Raw genomic sequence first — 19,644 nt, 5'->3', positions numbered from 1 at the left:
ATGCCTTCTAATTGCTGTCGCTGTACTCATAATATACAGGAGAACGATCGACTTACGGCGAGGATAGCTGTGCTGCAGGCCCAGCTTCAGACGCAATTGTTAGGCAAGGGTAATTTCAGTGTAGGAAAGGATAAAATAGCGTCTGTGCCACCAGTAAGTACAGATAATAGTATAAATCTCCTCGCACAGTCCCCTCGCCCGGACAACATTCTCATGGCTTCTGGAGGGAAATGCTGTAGGAATGCTCAACCGGTGTCGCTCATTCAGCTGACAGAAACTTTAAACCGTTTCTCCCCATTAAGCAGCAAGTCGGAGTCAGAGCCCGAGCCTTCTCTGGTCTCTACTCCTCCCATTACGGGGTCTGAGACGCCAAAGCCTCCCACCATTAGCTCTGACAAATTGAAAACCCTAGTCATTGTTATCCACTTCGGCACCAACGATGTTAGGATGAAACAGTCAAATTGTCTCTGGCCCCCTCCCAATTAGGGGGAGTGATGAGCTCTACAGCAGTCTCACAACTCAATCGCTGGTTGAAAACTGTTTTCTGCCCCTCCCAAAATATAGAATTTGTAGATAATTGGCCCTCTTTCTGGGACTCACCCACAAACAGGACCAAGCCTGGCTTGTTGAGGAGTGACGGACTCCATCCTAGCTGTTAGCCAGCCTGCCAGCTTAGTGGAGTTTGCCACTAGCACAGTCAGTGTAGTGAGCTCAGCTATCCCCATTGAGACCGTGTCTGTGCCTCGACCTAGGTTGGGCAAAACTAAACATGGCGGTGTTCGCCTTAGCAATCTCACTGGAATATAGACCTCCTCCATTCCTGCCATTATTGAAAGAGATTGTGATACCTCACATCTCAAAATAGGGCTACTTAATGTTAGATCCCTCACTTCCAAGGCAGTTACAGTCAATGAACTAATCACTGATCATAATCTTGATGTGATTGGCCTGACTGAAACATGGCTTAAGCCTGATTAATTTACTGTGTTAAATGAAGCAACACCTCCTGGTTACACTAGTGACCATATCCTCCGCGCATCCCGCAAAGGCGGAGGTGATGCTAACATTTATGATAGCAAATTTCAATTTACATAAAACCCCCGACGTTTTCGTCTTTTGAGCTTCTGATCATGAAATCTATGCAGCCTACTCAATCACTTTTTATAGCAACTGTTTACAGGCCTCCTGGGCCATATACAGCGTTCCTCACTGAGTTCCCTGAATTATTTTCGGACCTTGTAGTCATAGCAGATAATATTCAAATTTTTGGTGACTTTAATAATCATGTGGAAAAGTCCACAAACCCACTCCAAAAGGCTTTCAGAGCCATCATCGACTCAGCGGGTTTTGTCCAACATGCCTTCCGGACCTACTCACTGCCACAGTCATACTCTGGACCTAGTTTTGTCCCGTGGAATAAATGTTGTGGATCTTAATGTGTTTCCTCATAATCCTGGACTATCGGCCCACCATTTTGTTACGTTTGCAATCGCAACAAATAATCTGCTCAGACCCCAACCAAGGATCATCAAAAGTCGTGCTATAAATTCTCGGACAACCCAAAGATTCCTAGATGCCCTTCCAGACTCCCTCCGCCTACCCAAGGACGTCAGAGTACAACAATCAGTTAACCACCTAACTGAGGAACTCAATTTAACCTCGCTCAATATCCTAGATGCAGTCGCACCCCTAAAATCAAAAAACATTTGTCATAAGAAACTAGCTCCCTGGTATACAGAAAATACCTGAGCTCTGAAGCAAGCTTCCAGAAAATTAGAACGGAAATGGCACCACACCAAACTGGAAGTCTTCCAACTGGCTTGGAAAGACAGTACCGTGCAGTATCGAAGAGCCCTCACTGCTGCTCGATCATCTTATTTTTCCAACTTAATTGAGGAAAATAAGAACAATCCAAAATGTATTTTTGATACTGTCGCAACGCTAACTAAAAAGCAGCATTCCCCAAGAGAGGAAGTGATAAATTCCTGAACTTCTTTGAGGAAAACATCATGATCATTAGAAAGCAAATCACAGACTCCTCTTTAAATCTGCGTATTCCTCCAAAGCTCAGTTGTCCTGAGTCTGCACAACTCTGCCAGGACCTAGGATCAAGGGAGACACTCAAAGTGTTTTAGTGCCATATCTCTTGACACAATGATTAAAATAATCATGGCCTCTAAAACTTCAAGCTGCATACTGGACCCTATTCCAACTAAACTATTGAAAGTGCTGCTTCCTGTCCTTGGCCATCCTATGTTGAACATAATAAACGTCTCTCTATCTGCCGGATGTGTACCAAACTCACTAAAAGTGGCAGTAATAAAGCCTCCCTTGAAAAAGCCAAACCTTGACCTAGAAAATAAAAAAAACTATCGGCCTATATCAAATCTCCCATTCCCCTAAAAAATGTTAGAAAAAGCTGTTGCGCAGCAACTCACAGCCTTCCTGAAGACAAACAATGTATACGAAATGCTTCAGTCTGGTTTTAGACCCCATCATAGTACTGAGACTGCACTTGTGAAGGTGGTAAATCACCTTTTAATGATGTCAGACCGAGGCTCTGCATATGTCCTCGTGCTCCTAGACCTTAGTGCTGTTTTTGATACCGTCAATTCCCACATTCTTTTGGACAGTTTGGAAACCCAAATTGGTCTACACAGACAAGTTCTGGCTTGATTTAGATCTTATCTGTCGGAAAGATATCAGTTTATCTCTGTGGATGGTTTGTCCTCTGACAAATCAACTGTAAATGTCGATGTTCCTCAAGGTTCCGTTTTAGGACCACTATTGTTTTCACTATATATTTTACCTCTTGGTGATGTCATTCAGAAATATAATGTTGGGAGACAGGGGTTGGGAGACACTGTGGCCCTGTCCACAGTATCTCCCAACCCCTGCGGTCTCAGCCTCCAGTATTTATGCTGCAATAGTTTGTGTCGGGGTGCTGGCCTTCGAGGCAGAGTTCCTCTGTCCAATGTCTGTCTTCTTTTGCCCATCTTAATCTTTTCTTTTTATTGTCCAGTCTGAGATATGGCTTTTCTTTGCATCTCTGCCTAGAAGGCTAGCCTCTTCACTGTTGATGTTGAGACTGTTTTTTTTGCGGGTACTATTGAATGAAGCTGCCAGTTGAGGACTTGTGAGGCATCTGTTTCTCAAACAAGACACTTTAATGTACTTGTCCTCTTGCTCAGTTGTGCACCGGGGCCTCCCACTCCTCTTTCTATTCTGGTTAGGGCCAGTTTGCGCTGTTCTGTGAAGGGAGTAGTACACAGTGTTGTACGAGATGTTCATGGAATAGCCTTCATTTCTCAGAACAAGAATAGACTGACGAGTTTCAGAAGAAAGTGCTTTGTTTCTGGCCATTTTGAGCCTGTAATCGAACCCACAAATGCTGATGCTCCAGATATTCAACTAGTCTAAACAAGGCCAGTTTTATTGCTTCTTTAATAAGAATCACAGTTTTCAGCTGTGCTAACAATTGCAAAAGGGTTTTCTAATGATCAATTAGCTAATTCAAGTTTATCATTTTAAAAGGCTAACACAACGTGCCATTGGATGGTTGCTGATGGTTGCTGATAATTGGCCCCTGTACGCCTATGTAGATGTTCCATTAAAAATCAACTGTTTCCAGTTACAATAGTCATTTACAACATTAACTATGTCTACACTGTATGTCTGATCAATTTGATGTTATTTCAATGGACAAAAAATGTGCTTTTCTTTCAAAAACAATGACATTTCTAAGTGGCCATAGACTTTTGAACAGTTGTGTAAATATCAAACCACTGTCAGAATACCTTAGTATTTCACAAGTTTAACTTGTAGCAAATATAGAATACATTCGGAACAAAATGCTGATAACAGTGTACAAATCCATCTAATTAGCTACAGTTGAAACCGGTTTATAAATTATAGCGTACATCAGCTGACTAACTGGAGCTGGCTAGCAACTGCTACAGCATCAAATTGTATTTGACACATGCGCCGAACACAACAGGTGTAGTAGACCTTACAGTGAGGCGGCAGGTAGCCTAGTGGTTAGAGCGTTGGGCCAGTAACCAAAAGTTTGCTGGATTGAATCCCTGAGCTGACAACGTAAAAATCTGTCATTTTGCCCCTGAACAAGGCAGTTAACCCACTTTTCCCCGGTAGGCCGTCATTGTAAATAATAATTTGTTCTTAACTGACTTGCCTAGTTAAATAAAAGGTAAAAAACTAAAAAAAGTTCAATGCTTACTTACAAGCCCTTAACCAACAATTCAGTATTAAGAAAAATAAGTGTTAAGTAAAAAAATAGAAATAACATAGTTAAAGTGCATAGTTAAAGTGCAGCAGTAAAATAACAGTAGCCATTTGATTAGCTGTTCAGGAGGCTAATGCGATTAACATGAGGTTGTAAGTAACAAGAACATTTCCCATGACATAGTCATACCTGATATTGGCAGAAAGCTTAAATTATTGTTAATCTAACTGCACTGTCCAATTTACAGTAGCTATTACAGTGAAATAATACCATGCCATTGTTTGAGGAGAGTGTACAGTTATGAACTTAAAGTTATTAATAAACCAATTACGCACATTTGGGCAGTCTTGATACAAAGTTCTGATTAGAAATGCAATGGTTTATTGGATCAGTCTAAAACTTTGCAAATACACTGCTGCCATCTAGCGGCCAAAATCTAAATTGTACCTGGGCTGGAATAATACATTATGGCCCTTCTCTTGCATTTCAAAGATGATGGTTCGAAACAAAAACAAAATAAATGCATGGTTTTTTCAATCAGTCCTACAGTTCCACAAACTTCAAAGTGTTTCCTTTCAAATGGTATCAAGAATATGCATATCCTTGCTTCAGGTCCTAAGCTGCAGGCAATTAGATTTGGGTAAGTCAATTTAGGCGAAAATTGAAAAAAATTGTCCGATCCTTATTAAGAGGTTTTAAGAACAAATTCTTATTTACAATGACGGCCTACCTCGGACAACGCTGGGCCCATTGTGCGCCGCCCTATGGGACTCCCAATCACGTCCGAATGTGATACAGCCTGGATTTGAACCAGGGACTGTAGTGACACCTCTTGATGTGGACATCAAGAAACTTGAAGCTCTCAACCTGCTCCACTACAGCCCCGTCGATGAGAATGGGTGCGTGTTCGGTCCTCCTTTTCCTGTAGTCCACAATCATCTCCTTTGGTCTTGGTCGCGTTGAGGGAGAGGTTATCCTGGCACCACACGGCCAGGTCTCTGACCTCCTCCCTATAGGCTGTCTCATCGTTGTCGGTGAATAGGCCAACCACTGTTGTGTCATCGGCAAACTTTGGCATTTGTTATGTTAGCTTGAAAGCTTGTGATTTGTACTCGTCGGGAATGTTCAATGTCAATTAACTAGCTACACCACCCGATGTTCAATGTCAATTATCTAGCTACACCACCCGATGTCACAGGAAGTCCATAAAGATCATCAAGGACAACAACCACCCCGCTATCATCCAGAAGGCGAGGTCAGTACAGGTGTGTCAAAGCTGGGACCGAGAGACTGAAAAACAGCTTCTATCTCAAGGCCATCAGACTGTCAAACAGCCACCACTAACATTGAGTGGCTGCTGCCAACACACTGACTCAACTCCAGCCACTTTAATAATGGGAATTGATTGGAAATGATGTAAAATATATCACTAGCCACTTTAAACAATGCCACCTAATATAATGTTTACACACCCTACATTATTAATCTCATATGTATATACTGTACTCTATATCATCTACTGCATCTTTATGTAATACATGTATCACTAGCCACTTTAACTATGCCACTTTGTTTACATACTCATCTCATATGTATATACTGTACTCAATACCATCTACTGTATCTTGCCTATGCCGCTCTGTACCATCATATAAGGTAGTAGTTTTGGAATTGTTAGCTAGATTACTTGTTGGTTATTACTGCATTGTCGGAACTAGAAGCACAAGCATTTCGCTACACTCGCATTAACATCTGCTAACCATGTGTATGTGACAGATTTGATTTGATTTGATGATTTGATTTGATTTAGCTAGTTTCTAACATAACAGCTTCCTAGTTATCTGTAGCAATCCGATTATGTTGACAATTGTGTAGGTAGTGTCTTATTGAACACGTTGAGAAGTAATTACCAGCATTGTCTAAATCTATTTTGATTGCAGCTTTCTTCTTCGTTGGGAAAAAGACATGTAATTAAAAGAAACAGACAGGGACCAATGGCGATCATCAATGGGTGTAATTTGACATCAAGAAATGCCAATATCAGAAAACGCCCCAAATTGCTTTCTGCAATTACACTCTTCTCGTGCCCTGTGCGTGTAATTCGTCTTCTTTGCCACAAGGTGGCTTGTGTGTAATAAATGGTGGCACTAGAACTCCCTTAAAACCCCGTATGTTATTGTTGTAGGCCAGCTAGCTACAGCGCTTCGTCGCCGGTAAAATTCTGCCGCACCGAGGGATTTTAATCCACTCTGATTCCCCTCAGTTAATACTCTGTTCGCCTGTTTACGAGACTTTGGTTTTATATATTTTACCATGATTAGAAAGTAGATAGTTAGGTCTTTAGTTCTACATTTTAGAGTCATCACTTTGTCGGGACAGGAGCAGCTAACAAGTCAGCCAGCTAACTAGTTAGCTAGTCAATTTAGCTAATACATTTTTTTCCCGATCAAGACGTCGATTGATACCACTGCTGTCATGGAAGACAAATCTTTTACGAAGGAATTAGATCAATGGATCGAACAACTAAACGAGTGTAAACAACTTACGGAGAATCAAGTCAGGAGTCTCTGTGAGAAGGTAACTTTACCTAAACCCAATTTGTTAGATTAGAGCTGAAATTATTGTTCGACGAGATTAGTTGGCTAGTTTAACGGTAGCTAACAATAGGTAGCTAGCATAGCTAACTAACAGTAGCCAGCTAGCTTCAAAGCATACTTGCCAACGATTTAGCTAGCTAACGCTCGTTAGCATGAACTGGGCCTAACCATTCAGCTAGCCAAACTGAAGCCTATATGGAATGACTAAACAATCCAGATGATTAACACCATGATGACTAACCACAGTTAACGTACTTATTCAGGACGCCCTTCAATCCAATCAATATTTATGGGTGTGCAAGGCTAGCTATCTGATCAACGATTTCGCTGGTAGGACAGGGCGTTCTGTTAATGATCTAGCTAAATGTACGTTGTCGTTTTGTGTTTTCAGGCCAAGGAAATCCTTACCAAAGAATCAAATGTGCAGAAAGTGCGATGTCCGGTCACAGTTTGTGGGGATGTTCATGGGCAGTTCCATGACCTCATGGAACTCTTCAAGATTGGGGGGAAATCTCCTGACACCAACTACCTGTTCATGGGGGATTACGTGGATAGAGGCTACTACTCAGTGGAAACTGTCACACTTCTCGTCACATTAAAGGTATGCTTTTCACAACTCACTTTACACAAAGGTGTCTGGTGCACCAGGTTATGATGATAATTCACTGTTGCTCAAGCAGCTAAGACCTTGGGGCGGCAGGGTAGCCTAGTGGTTAGAGCGTTGGACTAGCGGCCGAAAGTTCAAATCCCTGAGCTGACAAATCTGTTGTTCTGCCCCTGAACAGGCAGTTAACCCACTGTTCCTAGGCCGTCATTGAAAATAAGAATTTGTTCTTAACTGACATGCCTAGTTAAATAAAGGTAAAATAAATAAATATGATGACAGATTACTTTTGGTGAAATGTTACAGGTCCGTTACCAAGAACGAATCACAATTCTGCGAGGAAACCACGAAAGCAGGCAAATCACACAGGTGTATGGCTTCTATGACGAGTGCTTGAGGAAATACGGCAATGCCAACGTGTGGAAATCCTTCACAGACCTGTTTGACTATCTCCCACTAACTGCACTTGTAGATGAACAGGTATTTTTGGTTTGAGTTTTCCTATTAAATCTGCATTTGTGCAGTTTCACCAACTCAATATTTGAATTGTCAATGTTTAATGGAAGTGAGTATGTTCTATTTAAATCCTCCACACTAACTGCTGATTTCTAATCCAAACTACTTTTATATTGCCAGATCTTCTGCCTACATGGAGGTCTCTCTCCTTCTATAGACACTCTTGATCACATACGGGCTCTGGACCGCTTGCAAGAGGTCCCACACGAGGTATATATTATGTTGCACAGAGAGCATAGGTGTCATTCTCAAAGTCTCATGGCGCATCAACATTAACTGTGTTCCTTTTATTTCAGGGTCCAATGTGTGACCTTCTGTGGTCAGACCCAGATGACCGTGGTGGCTGGGGTATCTCCCCTAGAGGTGCTGGCTACACCTTTGGTCAAGACATCTCTGAAACCTTCAACCATGCCAACGGACTCACCCTTGTGTCCCGTGCCCACCAATTGGTTATGGAGGTACAATATAATTTGTTAATCTGCTATTACATTTTCAATCAAAGTTGTATAATACTCAGTCAGTATTCACATTTTCCCCACCTTGGGAGAAAACACAGGAGTTCAGACTGCCAGCAAAAAAGCCCTATTTACATGTTGCTTATGAGTGCATTTCACACTACTTTGGGATTATGATTGGTTTGTAAGGCTCCTATGAATATCCTGCTTAATGTTTGTCATCGCAAATCAACTGCATTATACTTCAACCAGAAAGGTTATTTGGCTACATTGCTAGTCTGTCAAGCTTTAGCATTCTAACTAACAGCGGCATTCAAAATAGGCATTTTGCAATGATCAATCAAATAATCTTAGCGACCATTCAATAACTAATCAAAACTTTAAGCGTATGACAACACACAAAAATGGTGTGTATCTAGGCAGAATTGAATGTGTGCAGATGGCGAATGGCATTTGGGTTCCCTCACGGTGGCCATTGTACTTGTTTATGACGTGAATGGCGACTAAGTATTTATTTCTAATTGTGATTACCATGGAGGTTTGGAGACCTGCCACATCGTTAGGATTGTATATTAATACAATGGTGCAAACAATGCCTTAAGACTGGTTCTTAATTGTTTTTCTTCAGGGATACAACTGGGGCCATGACAAAAATGTTGTCACCATTTTCAGTGCACCAAATTACTGCTATCGCTGTGGCAACCAGGCAGCCATCATGGAGCTGGATGATACACTCAAATATTCTTTGTAAGTATGAGGATGTCTAGTGACTTTCCTACTATTCAAATTGGGTAGATCAGACATCCAATGTTTGCACAAGTATTTTCTGTTGCTCAACAATCTGACTATATTTTTCTTCTCAATCCCCTTCAGCCTACAGTTCGACCCGGCTCCTCGACGCGGAGAGCCTCATGTGACTAGACGCACCCCTGACTACTTCCTGTAACTGTTTGAAGCCATCCTTGTTCAAGTACTGCACATCTAGATTTGAATATACTGTACAAGAGGGGTTTAATAAATGCATTCTACAGAAGATAATGGTATAGGAAACCTACAAAATAATAGCAAGAACCCCCTCTGCAGTTTAGAAAATGCTGTCATAATGCTGTGCTGATAAACATTTGCAATACATGTTTAACTTTTTTTTTTTTAATACATGTTTTAAAGTGATTGAAATATGAAAGTACCAACATGGACCAAATGTGCCATAAAATCTTAAGACATGTAAAACTTGCCTTTTTTTTTCACTTCACTTCAATAGAATACTATTTGGCCAATGTTGCTACAGATTGTACACAAGACGTGATAACCAAGTATTTTGTGGCCATTACAAGAAAGCCCCATACAAACCAGCCCCTAGATTCAACTAACCTGTTCTTGCTGACACGTTCTTCATTTCGGCATACATTCTTTTAGCACTGTTAGTTTCCAGTTGGTTTTAAAAAAAAGCTAACAAAGATTAAATCCATGTTTTGTACCACTCTGTGGTTCCTCACAATCTTAACTGCTGCATATCTAGCATTTCCAAGCACCTTTGCAGGAACTAGTTGTTTCTAAAATGTGACCAAAACAAAGCTCTACACACATGCAAGAGACATCTCACTTGACACAACATGAATGCAATATCTTTCTGAATTCTCTAGTTTTTATAGAAGCAACTGGAAATTGACATTTTAAGGTCCTTTTTTTTTCACTTAATTGAGAACGAAGAAAGTATCTCCAAGTTAGTTAAATCTATGGGCTTGTTTGTATGGGGTTTTCCTGTAATGGACACAATCTTTGGTTGTAAGACCAGCTAATGTTATCTGTAGCTACTCAAACTGACTATGGTATGAAATGTTTTTTTTCTTGCTAGATTGTAAATTTAGATTCCTAAAAGTCATTTAGCTTCTTAGACCAAGTGGCATTCATAAAGATGACTTGCTCTGCTGAACATCTCAGCAACCTTATAATTTGAATAAAGATAATGAACATTTAACAGTCCTCTTCTTGTCAGTTATCACTCGGGTCAGCTTTACAGTTTCCTGTTTCAGTTAGTAATGAGGCTGGAATAAGGGTACTTGAGGGCTTTTTACATTAAGCCACACTGAGCTAGGGTAAGTTTCACCAAATGATGAAAAGGACAATGAAATTCAAATATCCTTTCACACTGAAGCTGAAACTTTGCTGACCCTATACTGTTTCCTGATTATCAAGTTACCACACTGCTTTTTGGCTATACCCTTTTCTCCATTTATCGCAATTGAGGATTGTAGGAGTTGGCTTTGCTATATCCATGGTTATAAGTACCAATCAAGTGCCTTGCTAGCAAAAGTGGAAATAAAAACACTAGCAGGAACTAGCAAGCCCTGAGCACGGTTGTGGTAAAATGTCCTTTATCAGACTAGCATACGGCATTTTTCAAGGATGAGCATAAAAGCATTAAATGGGGAGAAGACAACTAAGTCTGGCCATGTGAAGAAGTGCAGCTATAGTGAGTAACTTTGGTCAGGGCCACCCCAACTGGCACACCATGAATAGAGGGAAGTTGATGGCCAGCAATTTTGTAGCCGTGGTAATAGCCAAGCCCGTTGCTCTGTCGCTGCTAAAAGGTGGCCCCAGATCAGTCGTTGGATGGGGTGTTGTCCTCTTCGTTATGACTCCCACTTTACAGACATCAAAATAGCTACAGGGATGGATGTGCAGGAGTCAGGGCTTTGGGTCATGGGGGTCAGGAATCCTGGGTGCCTCACCGTATGGTCTGGTGGGCACCACAGCGAGGGTGGAGGTCAAGTGTCCGTATGGTGCAAGGGACCTTACCATTGAAGAGGCAGTGAAGTCGAAGGATTTTTATATCCAGGAGGAGGGAGGCTTATAGCCTCTGAAGACCATCCTTACTGGCACCATGTCCAAGGGCAGATCCACATCACTGGAAGGCACACTTGCTTCTTCATTGTGTGGACCACCAAAGCCTCAATCACCATCCCCATCCAGTGTGACATCCTCTGGCAGACTAAAATAGTTTTCAAGGACCACATACTCCCAAAATTGGCACTGCAACACTGAACATCTGTAAATATCTTGTGTTTTGGCACAAATCAGTTTTTGTTCTTACCTTGATTTTATTCCAATCATTTTTTGTGTGGGGGGGAGCACTGCATTACCATTCGTCGCGCCTCTGTATCTGTTTTCAGGGAAGCCAGTGATCCAAAAATATTCCACAGTTCATACACACACACTAGGCTCACAGAATAGGTTATGTTACATACAAGTTTTGCTCAAAGCAGCCAACTAAGTGGTCTCAGTTTCATTCAGTAGTACAACACAATTCACATTGTATTTTATCATGGGCACAGTGGGAATGTATATCCGTGATGTTTAAATAATTTGTTGTTCCCTTTGTTGTGTATAGCTTCCTTTTCTGGTAAATGCAGGATGGGAGAGACATCACTTCCAGCAGATCTCCTTGCTGAGGGTGGCGTTCATCACGCACTGCTTCTCGTGGGGTGAGCCTAAAGTTCTAAAATCAAATATTAGTCACATGCACCGAATACAACAGGTGAAATGCTTACTTACGAGCCCCTAACCAACAATGCAGTTTAAAAAAAATAAGAATAAGAAATAAAAGTAACAAGTAATTAAAGAGCAGCAGTAAAATAACAATAACGAGACTATATACAGGGTGGTACCGGTAGAGAGTGAATGTGCAGGGGCCCCAGGTAAGTTGAGGTAATATATACATGTAGGTAGAGTTATTAAAGTGACTATGAATAGAAAACAACAGATTAGCTGCGGAGTAAAAGAGGGGGGGGCAATGCAAATAGTCTGGGTAGCCATGTGATTAGATGTTCAGGAGTCCTATGGCCTGGGGGTAGAAGCTGTTTAGAAGCCTCTTGGAACTAGACTTGACGCTCTGGTTCCGCTTGCCGTGCGGTAGCAGAGAGAACAGTCTATGACTAGGGTGGCTGGAGTCGGACAATTTTTAGGTCCTTCCTCTGACACCGCCTGGTATATAGAGGTCCTGGATGGCAGGAAGCTTGGCCACAGTAATGTACTGGGCCGTACGCACTACCCTCTGTAGTGCTTTGCGGTCGGATGCCGAGCAGTTGCCATACCAGGCAGTGATGCAAACAGTCAGGATGCTCTCGATGGTGCAGCCATAGAACCTTTTGAGGATCTGAGGACCCATGCCAAATCTTTTCAGTCTCCTGAGGGGGAATAGGTTTTGTTGTGCCCTTTTCACGACTGTCTTGGTGTGCTTGGACCATGTTAGTTTGTTGGTGATGTGGACAACAAGGAACTTGAAGCTCTCAACCTGCTCCACTACAGCCCCATCGATGAGAATGGGGGCATGCTCGGTCCTCTTTTTCCTGTAGTCCACAATCATCTCCTTTGGTCTTGGTCATGTTGAGGGAGTCACGTTGTTGTCCTGGCACCACATGGCCAGGTCTCTGACCTCCTCCCTATAGGCCGTCTCATCGTTGTTGGTGGTCAGGCCTACCACTGTTGTGTCATCGGCTAACTTAATGATGGTGTTGGAGTCGTGCCTGGCCGTGCAGTCATGAGTGAACAGGGAGTACAGGAGGGGACTGAGCACGCACCCCTGAGGGGCCCCTGTTTTAAGGATCAGCGTGGCGGATGGGTTGTTACCTACCCTTACCACCTGGGGGCGGCCCGTCAGGAAGTCCAGGTTCCAGTTGCAGAGGGAGGTGTTTAGTCCCAGGGTCCTTAGCTTATTGATGAGCTTTGAGGGCACTATGGTGTTGAACTCTGAGCTGTAGTCAATGAATAGCATTCTCACATAGGTGTTCCTTTTGTCCAGTTGGGAAAGGGCAGTGTGGAGTGCAATAGAGATTGCATCATCTGTGGATCTGTTAGGGCGGTATGCAAATTGGAGTGGGTCTAGGGTTTCTGGTATAATAGTGTTGATGTGAGCCATGACCAGCCTTTCAAAGCACTTCATGGCTACAGACGTGAGTGCTACGGGTCTGTAGTCATTTAGGTAGGTTACCTTAGTGTTCTTGGGCACAGGGACTATGGTGGTCTGCTTAAAACATGTTGGTATTATAGACTCGGACAGGGAGAGGTTGAAAATGTCAGTGAAGACACTTGCAAGTTTGTCAGCGCATGCTCCCAGTACACGTACTGGTAATCTGTCTGTGATTGTTGACCTGTTTAAAAGGTCTTACTCACAGCGACTGCGGAGAACGTGATCACACAGTCTTCCGGAACAGCTGGTGCTCTCATGCATGTTTCAGTGTTATTTGCCTCGAAGCTGTCAGGTGCGTGAATGAGGACCCAAAAGCGAATTAACAAGACAGAGTTTCTTTAATGACGAAACACACGTAGGCTCAGATGGACAGGCAGATTCCGACAGGACAGGACAAGGTTAGATGAACAGGCAGATTCCGACAGGACAGGACAAGGTTGCAGCAAACACGACGATAGTCTGGTTCAGGCATGAGTAACACAAACGAGAATCCGACAAAGACAGAAGCAGAAACAGAGAGAGATATAGAGACCTAATCAGAGGGAAAAAGGGAACAGGTGGGAAAAGGGGTGAACGAGGTAGTTAGAGAAGACAAGGAACAGCTGGGGGAAAGAGGGGAAGAAAAGGTAACCTAATACGACCAGCAGAGGGAGACAGGGTGAAGAGAAAGAACAGGAACAGGACACAACATGACAATACATGACAGTACCCCCCCACTCACCGAGCGCCTCCTGGCGCACTCGAGGAGGAAACCTGGCGGCAACGGAGGAAATCATCGATCAGCGAACGGTCCAGCACGTCCCGAGAGGGAACCCAACTCCTTTCCTCAGGACCGTACCCCTCCCAATCCACTAGGTACTGGTGACCACGGCCCCGAGGACGCATGTCCAAAATCTTACGGACCCTGTAGATAGGTGCGCCCTCGACAAGGATGGGGGGGGGGGGGGGGGGGGGAAGACGAGCGGGGGCGCGAAGAACGGGCTTAACACAGGAGACATGGAAGACCGGGTGGACGCGACGAAGATATCGCGGAAGAAGAAGTCGCACTGCGACAGGATTAATGATCCGAGAAATACGGAACGGACCAATGAACCGCGGGGTCAACTTGCGAGAAGCTGTCTTAAGGGGAAGGTTCTGAGTGGAGAGCCAAACTCTCTGACCGCGACAATATCTAGGACTCTTAGTTCTACGCTTATTAGCAGCTCTCACAGTCTGCGCCCTATAACGGCAAAGTGCAGACCTGACCCTCTTCCAGGTGCGCTCGCAACGTTGGACAAAAGCCTGAGCGGAGGGGACGCTGGACTCGGCGAACTGAGATGAGAACAGCGGAGGCTGGTACCCGAGGCTACTCTGAAAAGGAGATAGCCCGGTCGCAGACGAAGGAAGCGAGTTGTGGGCGTATTCTGCCCAGGGGAGCTGTTCTGACCAAGACGCAGGGTTGCGAAAAGAAAGACTGCGTAAGATGCGACCAATAGTCTGATTGGCCCGTTCTGCTTGACCGTTAGACTGGGGGTGAAAGCCGGAAGAGAGACTGACGGAAGCCCCAATCAAACGGCAAAACTCCCTCCAAAATTGAGACGTGAATTGCGGACCTCTGTCCGAAACGACGTCTGACGGAAGGCCATGAATTCTGAAAACATTCTCGATGATGATTTGTGCCGTCTCTTTAGCAGAAGGAAGCTTAGCAAGGGGAATAAAATGAGCCGCCTTAGAGAACCTGTCGACAACCGTAAGAATAACAGTCTTCCCCGCTGACGAAGGCAGTCCGGTGACAAAATCTAAGGCGATGTGAGACCACGGTCGAGAGGGAATGGGAAGCGGCCTGAGACGGCCGGCAGGAGGGGAGTTACCGGACTTAGTCTGCGCGCAGACCGAACAAGCAGCCACAAAACGACGCGTGTCATGCTCCCGGGTGGGCCACCAAAAACGCTGGCGAATGGAAGCAAGCGTACCCCGAACGCCAGGGTGGCCGGCTAACTTGGCAGAGTGAGCCCACTGAAGAACGGCCAGACGAGTAGGAACGGGAACGAAAAGAAGGTTCCTAGGACAAGCGCGCGGCGACGGAGTGTGAGTGAGTGCTTGCTTTACCTGCCTCTCAATTCCCCAGACAGTCAACCCGACAACACGCCCCTCAGGGAGAATCCCCTCGGGGTCAGTGGAGGCTACTGAAGAACTGAAGAGACGAGATAAAGCATCAGGCTTGGTGTTCTTAGAGCCCGGACGATAAGAAATCACGAACTCGAAACGAGCAAAAAACAGCGCCCAGCGCGCCTGACGCGCATTAAGTCGTTTGGCAGAACGGATGTACTCAAGGTTCCTATGGTCAGTCCAAACGACAAAAGGAACGGTCGCCCCCTCCAACCACTGTCGCCATTCGCCTAGGGCTAAGCGGATGGCGAGCAGTTCGCGGTTTCCCACATCATAGTTACGTTCCGACGGCGACAGGCGATGAGAAAAATACGCGCAAGGGTGGACCTTGTCGTCAGAGAGGGAGCGCTGAGAAAGAATGGCTCCCACGCCCACCTCTGACGCGTCAACCTCGACAACGAACTGTCTAGAGACGTCAGGTGTAACAAGGATAGGTGCGGATGTAAAACGATTCTTGAGGAGATCAAAAGCTCCCTGGGCGGAAACGGACCACTTAAAGCACGTCTTGACAGAAGTAAGGGCTGTGAGAGGAGCTGCCACCTGACCGAAATTACGGATGAAACGACGATAGAAGTTCGCGAAGCCGAGAAAGCGCTGCAGCTCGACGCGTGACTTAGGGACGGGCCAATCAATGACAGCTTGGACCTTAGCGGGATCCATCTTAATGCCTTCAGCGGAAATAACAGAACCGAGAAATGTGACGGAGGAGGCATGAAAAGTGCACTTCTCAGCCTTCACAAAAAGACAATTCTCTAAAAGGCGCTGGAGGACACGTCGAACGTGCTGAACATGAATCTGGAGTGACGGTGAAAAAATCAGGATATCGTCAAGGTAAACGAAAACAAAGATGTTCAGCATGTCTCTCAGGACATCATGACTAATGCCTGAAAGACAGCTGGAGCGTTAGCGAGGCCGAAAGGAAGAACCCGGTATTCAAAGTGCCCTAACGGAGTGTTAAACGCCGTCTTCCACTCGTCCCCCTCCCTGATGCGCACGAGATGGTAAGCGTTACGAAGGTCCAACTTAGTGAAAAACCTGGCTCCCTGCAGGATCTCGAAGGCTGAAGACATAAGAGGAAGCGGATAACGATTCTTCACTGTTATGTCATTCAGCCCTCGATAATCTATGCAGGGGCGCAGGGACCCGTCCTTCTTCTTAACAAAAAAAAACCCCGCTCCGGCGGGAGAGGAGGAGGGGACTATGGTACCGGCGGCAAGAGCTACAGACAAATAATCTTCGGGAGCCGACAGAGAGTATAGTCTACCCCGGGGGGGAGTGGTTCCCGGAAGGAGATGAATACTACAATCATACGACCGGTGTGGAGGAAGAGAGGTGGCCCTGGACCGACTGAACACCGTGCGCAGATCGTGATATTCCTCCGGCACCCCTGTCAAATCACCAGGCTCCTCCTGTGAAGAAGAGACAGAGGAAACAGGAGGGATAGCAGACATTAAACATTTCACATGACAAGAGACGTTCCAGGAGAGGATAGAATTACTAGACCAATTAATAGAAGGATTATGACAAACTAGCCAGGGATGGCCCAAAACAACAGGTGTAAAAGGTGAACGAAAAATTAAAAAAGAAATGGTTTCGCTATGATTACCGGAGACAGTGAGGGTTAAAGGTAGCGTCTCACGCTGAATCCTGGGGAGAGGACTACCATCCAAGGCGAACAAGGCCGTGGGCTCCCTTAACTGTCTGAGAGGAATGTCATGTTCCCGAGCCCAGGTCTCGTCCATAAAACAGCCCTCCGCCCCAGAGTCTATCAAGGCACTGCAGGAAGCTGACGAACCGGTCCAGCGTAGATGGACCGACAAGGTAGTGCAGGATCTTGAAGGAGAGACAGGAGTAGTAGCGCTCACCAGTAGCCCTCCGCTTACTGATGAGCTCTGGCTTTTACTGGACATGAAGTGACAAAATGACCAGCGGAACCGCAATAGAGACAGAGGCGGTTGGTGATTCTCCGTTCCCTCTCTTTAGTCGAGATGCGGATACCTCCCAGCTGCATAGGCTCAGCACCCGAGCCGGCAGAGGAAGATGGTAGTGATGCGGAGAGGGGGGCAACGGAGAACGCGAGCTCCTTTCCACGAGCTCGGTGACGAAGATCAACCCGTCGCTCAATGCGAATAGCGAGTTCAATCAAGGAATCCACGCTGGAAGGAACCTCCCGGGAGAGAATCTCATCCTTTACCTCTGCGCGGAGACCCTCCAGAAAACGAGCGAGCAAAGCCGGCTCGTTCCAGCCACTGGAGGCAGCAAGAGTGCGAAACTCAATAGAGTAGTCTGTTATGGATCGATTACCTTGACATAGGGAAGACAGGACCCTGGAAGCCTCCTCCCCAAAAACAGATCGATCAAAAACCCGTATCATCTCCTCCTTAAAGTCCTGATACTGGTTAGTACACTCAGCCCTTGCCTCCCAGATTGCCGTGCCCCACTCACGAGCCCGTCCAGTAAGGAGGGATATGACGTAGGCGATACGAGCAGTGCTCCTGGAGTAAGTGTTGGGCTGGAGAGAAAACACAATATCACACTGGGTGAGGAACGAGCGGCATTCAGTGGGCTCCCCAGAGTAACACGGCGGGTTATTGATTCTGGGCTCCGGAGATTCGAAAGCCCTGGAAGTGGCCGGTGGATCGAGGCGGAGATGGTGAACCTGTTCTGTGAGGTTGGAGACTTGGGTGGCCAGGGTCTCAACGGCATGTCGAGCAGCAGACAATTCCTGCTCGTGTCTGCCTAGCATCGCTCCCTGGATCTCGACGGCTGAGTGGAGAGGATCCGAAGTCGCTGGGTCCATTCTTGGTCGGATTCTTCTGTCAGGTGCGTGAATGAGGACCCAAAAGCGAATTAACAAAACAGAGTTTCTTTAATGACGAAACACGCGTAGGCTCAGATGGACAGGCAGATTCCGACAGGACAGGACAAGGTTAGATGAACAGGCAGATTCCGACAGGACAGGACAAGGTTGCAGCAAACACGACGATAGTCTGGTTCAGGCATGAGTAACACAAACGAGAATCCGACAAAGACAGAAGCAGAAACAGAGAGAGATATAGAGACCTAATCAGAGGGAAAAAGGGAACAGGTGGGAAAAGGGGTGAACGAGGTAGATTTCTTATAAGCTTCCAGGCTATTTATATAGATATAGATACTTTTGTACCTGTTTCCTCCAGCATCTTCACATGGTCCTTTGCTGTTGTTCTGGGATTGATTTGCACTTTTCGCAGCAAAGTACGTTCATCTTTAGGAGACAGAACGCTTCTCCTTCCTGAGCGGTATGACAGATGCGTGGTCCCATGGTGTTTATACTTGCGTACTTTTTGTTTGTACAGGTGATCGTGGTACCTTCAGGCGTTTGGAAATTGCTCCCAAGGTTGAACCAGACTTGTGGAGGTCTACAATTTTTTTCTGAGGTCTTGGCTGATTTCTTTTGATTTTCCCATGATGTCAAGCAAAGAGGCACTGGGTTTGAAGGTAGGCCTTGAAATACATCCACAGGTACACCTCCAATTGACTCAAATGATGTCAATTTGCCTATCAGAAGCTTTTAAAGCAATGACATAATTTTCTGGAATTTTCCAAGCTGTTTAAAGGCACAGTCAACTTAGTGTATGTAAACTTCTGACCCACTGGAATTGTGATACAGTGAAATATAAGTGAAATAATCTGCCTGTAAACAGCTGTTGCAAAAATGACTTGTGTCATGCACAAAGTAGATGTCCTAACCGACTTGCGAAAACTATAGTTTGTTAACAAGAAATTTGTGGAGTGGTTGAAAAACGAGTTTTAATGACTCCAACCTAAGTGTATGTGAACTTCCAACTTCAACTGTATGTGAATGGACAAAGTCATTGATCACGTGACACAATTCATTCGTATGTGAAGACTCCAATTATAACATATGCTGACTTTCCTGGTACAACCAATATTCGATACAAACCGGTAATTTTTGTTAAATATCCAACAGGAGTTGCTAGATCAGTCGGTTTCCGGAAAGTTAAAGGCTGTAGACATGTGGATTGAGTTCACATCATGTTATTGCAAGCCTTGTTGATACAAGCACAAGTCAATCAGATGGTCATGGGGTTAGCCCAGGGAAGAACAACTGC

The 19,644-nt window shown here is 44.9% G+C and overlaps 1 protein-coding gene across 1 annotated transcript; it reads left to right on the top strand.

Annotated features, from left to right (window-relative positions):
- The first annotated feature begins 6,341 nt into the window (after window positions 1-6,341).
- LOC110526131 (serine/threonine-protein phosphatase 2A catalytic subunit beta isoform) lies at window positions 6,342-10,393 on the top strand. Its single transcript, XM_021606765.3, has 7 exons — window positions 6,342-6,820; window positions 7,232-7,441; window positions 7,751-7,924; window positions 8,081-8,170; window positions 8,257-8,418; window positions 9,044-9,162; window positions 9,289-10,393. Exons 1-7 carry the CDS (start codon window positions 6,719-6,721, stop codon window positions 9,359-9,361), a joined length of 930 nt encoding a protein of 309 aa, XP_021462440.1. The 5' UTR covers window positions 6,342-6,718; the 3' UTR covers window positions 9,362-10,393.
- Window positions 10,394-19,644: the final 9,251 nt, after the last annotated feature.

This window comes from Oncorhynchus mykiss, chromosome 6 (assembly GCF_057628025.1).
Source record: "Oncorhynchus mykiss isolate SJ-2025 chromosome 6, ASM5762802v1, whole genome shotgun sequence".
Taxonomy (NCBI): Eukaryota; Metazoa; Chordata; class Actinopteri; order Salmoniformes; family Salmonidae; genus Oncorhynchus; species Oncorhynchus mykiss.
Note: the sequence above shows the minus strand (reverse complement) of the source record. Positions and strands in the feature narration are given on the sequence as shown.

Excerpts from the sequence above, each read along its gene's own strand:
- LOC110526131 (XM_021606765.3), top strand. The coding sequence starts at position 6,719 with ATGGAAGACAAATCTTTTACGAAGGAATTAGATCAATGGATCGAACAA. Across the intron at positions 7,925-8,080 it reads CTGCACTTGTAGATGAACAG|ATCTTCTGCCTACATGGAGG; the intron begins GTATTTTTGGTT and ends TTATATTGCCAG. Across the intron at positions 8,419-9,043 it reads CCCACCAATTGGTTATGGAG|GGATACAACTGGGGCCATGA; the intron begins GTACAATATAAT and ends GTTTTTCTTCAG.